Source organism: Littorina saxatilis, linkage group LG3 (assembly GCF_037325665.1).
Source record: "Littorina saxatilis isolate snail1 linkage group LG3, US_GU_Lsax_2.0, whole genome shotgun sequence".
NCBI classification, from domain to species: domain Eukaryota; kingdom Metazoa; phylum Mollusca; class Gastropoda; order Littorinimorpha; family Littorinidae; genus Littorina; species Littorina saxatilis.
Genome location: NC_090247.1, coordinates 38,757,304 through 38,769,593, shown reverse-complemented (window position 1 = coordinate 38,769,593; position 12,290 = coordinate 38,757,304). Strand labels below are relative to the sequence as shown.

The 12,290-nt window shown below is 44.9% G+C and overlaps 2 protein-coding genes across 4 annotated transcripts in view; both read right to left on the bottom strand.

The window, feature by feature from the left end:
- The window catches only part of LOC138962319 (uncharacterized), a 130,129-nt gene that overhangs the window by 110,803 nt on the left and 7,036 nt on the right, over window positions 1-12,290 (bottom strand). The window lies entirely within an intron of this gene.
- The window catches only part of LOC138962317 (small ribosomal subunit protein mS35-like), a 42,045-nt gene continuing 37,808 nt past the window's right edge, over window positions 8,054-12,290 (bottom strand). For all 3 annotated transcript variants that reach the window (XM_070334086.1, XM_070334087.1, XM_070334088.1), the window contains exon 9: window positions 8,054-11,257. In XM_070334086.1, the coding sequence (XP_070190187.1) occupies window positions 11,042-11,257 (216 nt within the window). In that variant the 3' untranslated portion in view covers window positions 8,054-11,041. The remainder of the gene's footprint in view (window positions 11,258-12,290) is intronic.

The following is a 12,290-nucleotide window of genomic DNA, read 5'->3' as shown; positions in this document are numbered from 1 at the left end:
ATGAGGCAGTTCCAAACTTGACTTTTTGTGTGTATCGAATCAATAATGAAGCCTTTTAGAGCCGAGTAATTTTGTGGTACTTCTCGCGACTAAAAAAATCCGCGTGCGTGTGTGCGAGTGTGTGTGTGTGTGTGCTCAATATAGAGAGTTCGAGAAAATTCAATAAGTGAAAGCAGAGAAAGTTGTACGCCCCCACTTTTGCGCGGAGTGGGGGCCGGCATGTTTTTCTTATGTAGTGATTTTAACTTTAAATTCATCTCGTGAATCTTTTTTGAAAATATATATACAGGGTGACCCAAAAAAAAGAGTACCCAAACAAAACGTCATAAATTGAACAAAAATAAAGCAATCTTCATAAAATTTATTTACACACACAAGTAGCCTCTGCATGATTTCAACAGAAAATGTTAGCGTTCTAGCTTGTCTTTCAGGAAAGTTATGCTCATTCTACAGAACATGCTCCAAATGGCCTCCCCCGGATTTAAATCCCCCAGATTTCTGGGGGTTCCTGAAAGACAACGTCTACAGGAACAACCCACAGACAATCGCAGAACTCAAGCGAGCCATCACAACAACCATTCGCGGAATCTCGCAACAGGAGTGTGTGCGGGTGATTGATAACTTTGCGCGGCGAGTTCAAGTTTGCCTGAATCGGCGCGGAGGCCATTTGGAGCATGTTCTGTAGAACTGTTTTGACTCGTTAGTTACTCATTTTCACAGGATAATTAGTAATTTTCACGGGAAAATTACTAATTTTTAGTTTTGGCACCAGCAATCCGTCAGGAAGTGAGCCAAAACTAAAAATGAGTAATTAACAGGTCAAAGTTAGTAATTATTCCGGGAAAATTAGTAATTTTTTCGGGAAAAGTAGTAATAAACACGTGAAAATGGTAATTATCAAGGGAAAATTACTAATTTTCCCTTGATAATTACAATTATGAGGTGTTGGCACTAGTAAGCCGTCATAGGTTTAGTTATTAGCTATGTTCCCTAGGTAGGTCTCTCGGTGGTTGGATACAAAGATGTGATTCTAATACCTTTGCGATTCACTTTCGTCACCCAAATCCCTCTCCAAAACAGAGAGAGAGAGAGACAGAGAAGAGAGAGAGAGAGACAGAGAGACAGAGAGAGAGAGAGACAGAGACAGACAGACAGAGACAGACAGACGGACAGGTGGACAGACAGACAGAGACAGACTGGCAGAGAGACAAAGGGAGAGACAGAGAGACAGAGAGATGGAGATAGACAGACACGTACAGATAAGACACATACAGACGGATATAACAATAAGGAAGGGGAAGAATGTTCTTTACGTGATATTGAATAGTCTTACCAAGCCAAACCATACTGCTCTTTATCAGCGCGAACATCGTCAGAGACTGTATCGAGGACGATCAACGGAGAAGAGTAAGTTGACTAGATGATGATGATGTTGACGACGACGAAGACAAAGAAGAAGACGATAATGACGACTTTGACGTTCTAAGCGCCTCGCATAAGCAAAATAAATTAATAATAAAAGGGAGAAAACACCCCACGACCTGAACTAACAAGAAGAGCAAACGCTCGATCGAGTCACTTTCGCAGTTCTGAATATTATATGAGGCATCAGATGGACAGGAAGAAATTGCTATTCACAACACAATGAGTCACGTTCACATAAAATTTGAGCCCGGTCACTTTTATAGTTTCCGAGAAAAGCCCAACGTTAAGTTGTGTGTTGCCGAACAGAAAAGGCTAGTTATCTCCCTTGTTTTTCTGATAACGTTCGTAAAAGGCTACAGATGTAAATACTTTGATGTAAAGAATAATCCTACAAAGTTTCAATCACATCCGATGAACTTTGTCAAAGATATAAAATGTCTAATTTTTCCTTTGACGCTGACCTGTGACCTTGAAAAAGGTCAAAGGTCAACGAAACCATCGTTAAAGTGTAGAGGTCATTGGAGGTCACGACTAAACAAAATATGAGCCCGATCGCTTTGATAGTTTCCGAGAAAAGTCCAACGTTAAGGTGGTGTCTACGGACGGCCGGCCGGCCGGCCGGACGGCTGGCCGGACGGCCGGCCGGACAGACTAACACTGACCGATTACATAGAGTCACTTTTTCTCAAGTGACTCAAAAATTCAAACTCATTTTTCAGAACCAGAACCAGAAAGCACGCAGCATGCCAGCGTCAGCACCGACAGTGTCAAGCACGCTGCGTTCCCACGGCGAGGTGTTCGTGCGGGCGGACCTGAAGAACCGCATGGAGAGGGTCAGGCTGGACAAGCAGCTCAAGCTCTTAGACAAGGACCAGGCGCGGCACCAGTACCACATCAACCGCCAGATGCGGACCATGGTCACCAAGTGGAGCGGCGTTTCCAAGACAACAGGTACACAATTCAGATGCAGTTGTCTATGGAGAGAGGGGTAGTGGGGGGAGGGGGTGGGGGGTTGGGGACTGAGGGAAACCAGCCGCGACACGAGTATACCATCAACCGTCAGATAAGGACCCTGGGCTGAGGTTTGTTTGTTTGTGTGTTTGTTTGCTTAACGCCCAGCCGACCACGAAGGGCCAGGGCAGTGCTGCTTGGACATATAACGTGCGTCACACACAAGACAGAAGTCGCAGCACAGGCTTCATGTCTCACCCAGTCACATTATTCTGACACCGGACCAACCAGTCCTAGCACTAACCCCATAATGCCAGACGCCAGGCGGAGCAGCCACTAGATTGCCAATTTTAAAGTCTTAGGTATGACCCGGCCGGGGTTCGAACCCACGACCTCCCGATCACGGGGCGGACGCCTTACCACCAGGCCACCGTGCCGCTGGGCTGAGGTGCACGAAACCAAAACTGGGTGAGAATCTGCCGCATGACTGGCTGAAATCGAGAACAGATGCGGTTTCGACCAATGGCTGGCTCCCCGCTTTTAGCTTCGCGCACCCCAGCCCATATCATCAAGTGACACCCCGTTTCCATGACTACAGGTAAGCAATAGTTTTGATGTAACTATTTGTTCTCTGCACTTGTCTGGTGAAGTAGGTATAAAGGTCATGGGGTGTGTGTGTGTGTGTGTGTGTGTGTGTGTGTGTGGGGGGGGGTGTCCTCTAACAGAGACCAGGAGTAACACAAGTACCACTGACATCAACCGTCACATGTTCACCAAATGGCACGATGTTTCCATGACAACGGTTAAACCTTTTTATTATTTTATCTTATTTTAGTTTATATGCGTAGAGGTAGACAACGGCTTTTTTTGCGAGGTGGAACCATAAACATGCTCATCTTTGTGGTTTCTCCCGTCCCAGGGCACAGTGACCAAGCACTGCCACCAGACGGACCTCAGGACAACGTGTACGAGAAGTGCAAGCACAGCAAGAACAAGCTGAGCGAGAAGCGCCTCATGGAGTGGAAGGTTCGGGAGAGGCAGCTGGAGAAGTTTCTCCGACAGTTTCAGCCCCGCCCACAGACCACGCCTTCGGGGATAAAGCCGCGCCCTTCCTCCTCTCGCCCCGCCTTCAGCCCGCAGTCCGACGTGTCTGTGCAGAGGTGTAAGGCTTCTGGAGATGAGAGGCGGAGGTCTGTGCGGTCTGCTAGCGGAGAAGACGGCTGCGCTGCAAGAAGACGGAGTGCGTCCGCTGTCAGTTTCGCGTCCAGAACTGAAGTCATCTATCATGGAGGTGAGGATGACAGATTTTCAACAACAGGCGAAGAACAAAGCCTACAGAGGAAGGAGGAAGAAGATGATGATCTACAAGACTCCAACGGCAACGGGCTTCACATGTTCCGTTCAGGGCTTCGAAGCGTCAGCTCAACGTCGTTCAACCAATACCACGACCTCGGCAAAAGAACCGTCTCGACTCCACTCAGAAATATGCGGACTACGGAGGACTCGGCCAACATGTCTGAGATTCCCGAAGAAGCGAAGAATGCGTCCCCGCTTGGAACGACACCACCCTCTCCTTCTGAGGTGGCAGATAACCTGAGATCCAGCAGAAGAGATTACAAAGCTTTTGTTCGTGCTCGGTCCTTCACTGACACCAGATTCTTCGTCACCAAAGACAACGTGTTGATGACTAACCCTTTGCAGCAGACCTACAGGAAACTGCAAGGCAACAGTGGTTCTGATAGCAGTGCTGAGAATATTCCTAAGCTGGGAGACGGTCAGCTACTTGTCCCTCCAAACGCTGAACGACCGTCCAGTCGATCGGATATAATGTCCGTGTCTTCGTATAGTTCTAGCGAGGACCTGGCAGAGAATGTCTTCGTTGCCAATGAAGAAGCCAGAGGTGAAGGAACATCGGATTCAAGTTTAGCTGTGATTGACATTGAAGAGTTGTCCCTCTGTAGTGATGATGGCATTGTTAAGACAGACAGCGACAAGGATGACTGGGTCACCGCCGACTTCCTGAAGAAAAGTGAGTCTGATAATGGTAATGAATGGACGACGGACAATGCTGATGGCAATTCTCTCAGGTGTGAAAGTGCAATAGCAGAGCTGGCACTGGAGGACTACAAGAACAGCCTACTGCCTCTGAGAGCTGCGTCCGTAGCAGGGCCAGTAAAGAAGCTGACAACAGTTGAGGAAAACGAACATATATCTCATGTGGAAGAGGCAGAGCCAGGTCCAATGGTATTGGTTTCTGGTAGACGCCACAGCTTTAGCCCTCTCCTGCATCACAATCGACCTGCCACCAGTCATTCCACGGACTCCAGGCGTCACAGCTTGTTTATTGGCAGGAAAAGTACGCCGCAGCGCCCTCCAAAATCACTTCTGATGAAGCGGAGACAGACCAGCGCTGGACTTCTCAAAAACCACACCCTGTCTGAAGCAGAAAAGTCCAATACGTCATCGCTGACGTCAGCCATGACGGTGACGCCTCTGCTGGCGTCCAAAGACAGCCAGCAGGCAACATCAACCACACAGAAGCACGGCGAAGATTCTGCAGATTCCTCGAAACACGCTCAGACGAGACATCACACCCATCACGTCGTGAAGGAAGGAGACTTTCCCTCTGCCTCAGGACACAACTTGAGGATCCCTCCGCTTTCCAGAATCCCAAATCCAAACTCTCTCCAGGAAGACTCTGACGAGGAAACCAGCTCAAACGCTGGCGGGGATCGTCAGCCTAGCCACCGGCGTCGCGAGCTTGCCCTTGAGCAACCAGTGGGACTCAGACCATCGGTTAGCTCCCTTGGCACAGTCATCAAAGCAGCCATGGTGTTCTCCAAGGCCGCCAGACGGCGCGCACTGTCCGACATGGTGGACGAGAACAACATAGACACGCGGGAAGTTATACGAAGAGAGAGATTGCGAATGTTGCAATCCAGGGCGTCCGTTCTGAGTAAAATCGTGTCCCAGTTTCCTGTCAACGGTGAATAAAGAGTACAGGACTTGAATCGGCCTGCAGCTTGACCAAAAACGAAACTGACAGGGGAGGGGGTGGGCCGTACTGAGAATAGACTGAGTGGCAATATCTAGCAGCCAGGGACATTTTCTTGTCTTCAGTATAGTTGTGGCTTTCAATATTACGTGAGAACATACAAGAAAAACAATCAAAATAGTTAAGATTTTGATCTGGATCACGGTAAGCCCGGTGGAAATTGCTTTAAACACTTCGGAGTGGAGGTTATGTAGAGGATACTGCTCAATATTCTGTGAACTGCATGAGTTACATCGATGTTTTGTTGGTCGCCGTTACTTATATAGATAACGCAACATAATGTACTTCTTCTTCGTCGATTGCTAGATGGTCACACCAGTCCCCCACACGAATTAGTGTTGCCGTCCTGCCGCGAGGTCGTCAGTCGAGGTCCCCCTGCCGTGGCAGGTCCGTTTTGCCTCAATCCTGTGCGTTACCAGCCACTGGCGTGGCTAGCCGCAGGGCAACTGGAATTAACTTAAGACCAGTCACAACTTCACTGTTAGTTTTCAGTTTTAGTTTCAACTGGTCTTGAGTTCAAGTTGGCCTAAGTGCAGCGTGGTATAATATGGGCAGGCCTGGAGAAGTTGCTGGCTGGCCACTGAGGAAGTGTCACATGGACACGTATCCGTCTGGCCAACTCAGTTTAGGTTATGGTACAAATTAAATGAGCATGCATTCCGCCATGTGTCCTTAGCTGAGACTTCGAGCGCAGAATCGGCACAAACCTTTTTGGATATGCCCGCGTCTTTTGAGGCTCCTTCGACTGACAATCCACACTTTAGCACGTGCAATACACAGACTAGTTTCTATGAAAGGCGTTTTCTTCCCCGTGTATACCATCTTGTATATCAAAATAAATACGTTCAGGCTTTTTCGTGTGATACGAGTCTTTACACTTGGAATACATATCAAATTCTACAAGCTGACTGCTTCGTGTGCAACGTGATTTTTTATGTCATTTATTTACTCCATTTTTGCCTGATTAATTTCGTTTGTGGCACTTATGTTACAATCCGAAACATGAATTCGATGAAAATGTCCGTTCTGCGCAGGAAGAAGGCAGGTTGTTTGGATTTTTGTATGTGTACTAGGATGCTCGTATCCAATGTAAAACTCTGGAAAGCTCTGTGGTGGTTTGCTTGGTTGATAACATTGGAAGGAACGTGTCTTTTAAAGTGTAGCCATTATCTATGATTCGTGAAGACACTCTTGCAACATGACTTTACTTTTAATTGGAGAGATTCTCCAATTGTAATTTTTTTTTCTTTGTTCCCCCCCCCCCCCCCCCCCCCCCAATGTCTTATTCGATCAAAATGTCCAGGTTGGAAAAAAATGATGTGAAAAAGCAGCTTTTCTTGTGCTAATACCTTTACTGTATTGACAGTAATGTTGCTGACATGAAAGAAAGTTTGAGTACTCTCTACAGTGTGTGTGTGTTTGTGAGCGCAATGGGTTGGGCAGGGGGATCTGTATGCATCCTTCCTTCAAACTATGTATTTTAGTATATTTCTCTAGATGGTTGTTCTTTCTTTCTTTCTTTATTTATTTGGTGTTTAACGTTGTTTTCAACCGTTCAAGGTTATATCGCGACGGGGAAAGGGGGGGGGGGGGGGGAGGGGGATGGGATAGAGCCACTTGTTAATTGTTTCTTGTTCACAAAAGCACTAATCAAAAAATTGCTCCAGGGGCTTGCAACGTAGTACAATATATGACCATTCTGGGAGAATGCAAGTTTCCAGTACAAAGGACTTAACATTTCTTACATACTGCTTGACTAAAATCTTTACAAAATGTGACTATATTCTATACAAGAAACACTTCACAAGGGTAAAAGGAGAAACAGAATCCGTTAGTCGCCTCTTACGACATGCTGAGGAGCATCGGGTAAATTCTTCCCCCTAACCCGCGGGGGGTAGTTATCCATTGCATTTTATTAACGTTTTCAGGTTTATAATCAAAGTTCAATCTGTTGGATTTGGATTTCTCTGCATCAGCACATGAACCTCAGATCTGGTGCTTATAATTTTAAGTTAATAATCAAAAATGATCAATTGCACAAACACACACACACACTTCGCCTTTTTGGGACCTTTCAGTTCATGTCCCTGGTTTTTCCATCACTTACATGGGATACCTACTCATACAGCGATATTTCGTAATACAACATCAATAATTTCTCAGTGACCAGGTTGTACAGAACTTAACACGTCTTAGTTGTTTGAACAGTTCCAGCACAAACCCATGTTGATATATTAGAGAACTGTGGTAGCTAACTGGCATTGTGGTTTAGTGACTGAGAGGCCAACACTTGGCAGTAATTGCTTATATTGATTTCAGCCCACGTAATCAATTGTATGTTTTTACCATAATTGCTAAAGACAAATGAAGTTACCATACAACTAGCTGTCACTGAAGAGAACCTGGTAAATATTTGGTTGCACTTACATTGTTCACACACACACACACACACACACACACACGAACATGTTAAAGTGCTTATGACTGTACTGACAGTCAAACAAAACACTTGCAAAGATTTCCCACAAACCATTTCACCCTTCCGTGCAAACTTTATCTCCCTTACACCTTCAAACTAACAGCCACGCCATAACACTCATGGATGTAAACAGCCTCCGTTGATTGTTTCAATATTTTATTTTAAATTAACACATGTACATTTACTACTCTTTTTTATCACGCATGCAGTAAAGTAATGATAAAATGTACAGTTTAGATTTCACTCACAACACATCCAAATACTATATAGATTAATACATTTAATTCTCTTTCACATCACGCATGCATCAATAAAGTACCGTATTTTACGGCCGACAAGATGCATCTGTTTATCTACACTTGAACTCCTGTGGCTTATCCCATGATAAAATATGCAATGGACGAATTCCAGAAATACAATGCAACTTCTGTCCGGTTTTAATGGGTTGTGGAAAAGTTGCTTTTCCTTGGAAACACTGAGGCAAATAAACTCACTTAACATTGAAGGCCAAACACTGGTGAGCGGCATGTCTACACATGTGGTCAGCGATCTGTGCACTGAGGCTTGCAAACACCTCGACATTGAAACTTAAAGGCACAGTAAGCCTCCCGTAAACCATCACAGAGCTCCCCGAGCGTCTACATACAGTACAAGCATACTTCCATTTGAACGCTCACCGAACGGGAACATCCTGGCTGCTTTCTGTCGAGCGTGAGAAATTTTCAAAGAATTTATTTTTGTGGACTTGGGCTGCTACAACAATGGCGCCTCGTTTTGGTGCTGGACGGTTGTTATACCAGAAATCACGCCCGGACAGTAAGCCTCCCGTAAACCATCACAGATACTGTCAGGCTTTTACACACAGTACAAACACGCTTCCATTTGAACACTCACCAAACGGGAGCATCCTAGGTGCCCTATGTAAAGAGCGAGCAATTTTCAAAGAAATAATTTTTCGGATTGTCTCCATCTCAATCGGACCCATCCTAAACTCAGGTCAAAAATGAGTTACTTCCCTTGACGGGCGCTGTGGCGGGGTGGTAAGACGTCGGCCTCTTAATCGGAAGGTCGAGGGTTCGAATCCCGGCCGCCTGGTGGGTTAAGTGTGGCGATTTTTTCCGATCTCCCAGGTCAACTTATGTGCAGACCTGCTAGTGGCTTATCCCCCTTCGTGTGTACACGCAAGCACAAGACCAAGTGCGCACGGAAAAGATCCTGTAATCCATGTCAGAGTTCGGTGGGTTATAGAAACACAAAAATACCCAGCATGCTTCCTCCGAAAGCGGCGTATGGCTGCCTAAATGGCGGGGTAAAAACGGTCATACACGTAAAATTCCACTCGTGCTAAAACACGAGTGTACGTGGGATCGGGAGTCCAAGCCCATAAACGAAGAAGAAGAAGAAGAAGAAGTTACTTCCCTTCAACTGGCTATAGCCGTGGAGCGATGATTATCAGAATGATTCGGACCGTGGTGCGTTTTGGCGCCAGACCTAACTTTTGAAATCTAAATAATAAATTCTCAGCTTGTTACACATTCTTAAATCCTAAAAGAATTCTTTTTTCATCAAGACAAGATCAGTACAATTCGAAGTTTTGAAAGTTTGAAAAGCCCAAAAGCAGGGTCACGCAAGGTCGTGATTTTTGTAGCAGACGACGGTTTATAGGCAGTCAAAAGCCATAGCTAGAGTTCTTATGAATGACATTCGTTTTTTTCGTGAAAAGTCGGAGGTACATAACGTGCTATTGCAGATCTATAAGCTCACAGCGAGCCCCATTCAAATTACAAATTGACGACTGCATTGTGAAAAAGGGAAACTGGATCACACGGGTTCACGATGGCTCAGGGGTAAGATAAACCACGCAAAAATAAATTCTTTGAAAATTGCTCGCTCTTTACGAAGGGCACCTAGGATGTTCCCGTTTGGTGAGCGTTCAAATGGAAGGGTGTTTGTACTGTGTGTAAAAGCCTGACAGTATCTGTGATGGTTTACGGGAGGCTTACTTTGCCTTTAAGCTCAAATGTGCAGACCTTCAAGCAAAAGGAGCACAGCATTGAGTACGGAAAACACAGTGCAGAAAACGCAGACCCGAGCTTCTTTTCACTGGGAAGTCACTCGATGAATGGACTTGAACATCATGCGGATTTATTTGCCTCAGTGTTTCCAAGGAAAAGAACTCTTCCACAACCCACAAGAACCCGACAGAGTTATTTCCAAACAATGTCTATTTCACATTTCCCTCACAATACATCCATGTCTGACTTAGTATTCAGCAAACATTGAAACTTAATGGCTTGAAATACAACAAAAGACCAAATATTGGAATACTTGAATAAGTTGTTAAGGTGCACACGTGTATTCCGTGTGTCAATTCTATACAATCCTATATCATCCCTGAAAAGAATGTGACTGCCTAAGGGGCCCGGTAAAATGCAACCAAACATGTACAAACCCACTCACGCAAACGAAACAGTGCATGTGGGAGTTGCAGCCTAAGAACTTAGAACCAGTTCCCCTGATGCAACAGAAGTGGAAAGATATTTTATCACCAGACTTACATCCTCAGGACGGAACAAACCATGGTGTAAGATTACTAGACAACCGATGCTTGGGCATTTGAAAGTGTATGAAAAGGTAAGTTAATAGATATGTCAAAGTACACTTTATTCAAGAATTTCATTTTGTCCTTCCCTAAAAGCAATTAACAAATGCAGAACTGCAGAAAAATTAATAAAATAACTTGCATGTTGGCAACGGAAAGTTACACAATTTTCTTCTTCTAGACACTGTGTGGCCAAATTTTCTTTCCAAAATTAAAGCAGCATTGTTAACCAAGCAGGCAGCTGTCAACAGTGGACTGATCTACAGCGTGACGGTCAAGTAATAACACGGCTGTTCAGTTTGCAATTAAACAGCTCCGACACACAGAAGGACAGTGGAACATTCCTTTTAAGATCACACAATTTAAGACCTTGCTATTCCACATTTTTTTGTTCATATCCTCTTTAAATTTGCCTCAAAGTTCAGACTCCCTCCTTTGACAGACCAGATTTTCTCATATTTTTCCAAAAGGACTTATTACGCAGGTTCCACAGCACCCAGCAAATCACCCGCCATGCAGAAACACTTCGCTAAGAAGCAGCCTCTGTATTCACGCCTCCTCTGATTCCCAGAAGCTTGCGCACAGCTTGTCCATATTTGCTAATGGAGTTGTCATCCTCCCCATCGTTCATACACTCTGAGATGGCGTCCCTGTACTCCTGTACTTCTTTCAATGCAAGCAAGGATTCCTCCGAGGTGTCGTCTGGCAAATACTGCAGCTTCTGATCCCCTGCGGATGCGCTCGCCTGGAAACAAAAGCAAACAAATAGGGCTGTGTAGTGTTCAACTCTTTGAGAATAATCAGCCTGTTTTCATTTTCTGCGGATATTACCTGATATTGATAAGAACAAGAAGAGCAAACGCTCGATCGAGTCACTTTCGCAGTTCTGAATATTATATGAGGCATCAGATGGACAGGAAGAAATTGCTATTCACAACACAATGAGTCACGTTCACATAAAATTTGAGCCCGGTCACTTTTATAGTTTCCGAGAAAAGCCCAACGTTAAGTTGTGTGTTGCCGAACAGAAAAGGCTAGTTATCTCCCTTGTTTTTCTGATAACGTTCGTAAAAGGCTACAGATGTAAATACTTTGATGTAAAGAATAATCCTACAAAGTTTCAATCACATCCGATGAACTTTGTCAAAGATATAAAATGTCTAATTTTTCCTTTGACGCTGACCTGTGACCTTGAAAAAGGTCAAAGGTCAACGAAACCATCGTTAAAGTGTAGAGGTCATTGGAGGTCACGACTAAACAAAATATGAGCCCGATCGCTTTGATAGTTTCCGAGAAAAGTCCAACGTTAAGGTGGTGTCTACGGACGGCCGGCCGGCCGGCCGGCCGGCCGGCCGGACAGACTAACACTGACCGATTACATAGAGTCACTTTTTCTCAAGTGACTCAAAAATCAAGACCAAAAAGCAAAAGAAGGGAGATAAACAGGTAAAATAAAAGGGAGGTCATTGGAACACATAGAAAAAGAATTTTGTCAAAGGTCTGAAATCCAATTTTTTGAAGGAGAGAGAGAAAGAGTGTGAGTGTGTGCGTGTGTGTGCATGTGTGTGAGAGAGAGAAAGAGAAAGAGTATGTCTGTGTATGTATACCTGTACTTGCATCATGCACGTTTATGTTCATCGTTTGTATCAAGCAAGAGCCAGCTTTTTTCATGACAGCCCAGAATTTTGTATATGCATGCATGTGCGTATTTGAGGGCACTGGGGCTGGGACAGGAGTAGGGATGTGCACTACAAAAACAAATGTAAGGGTAATTAACT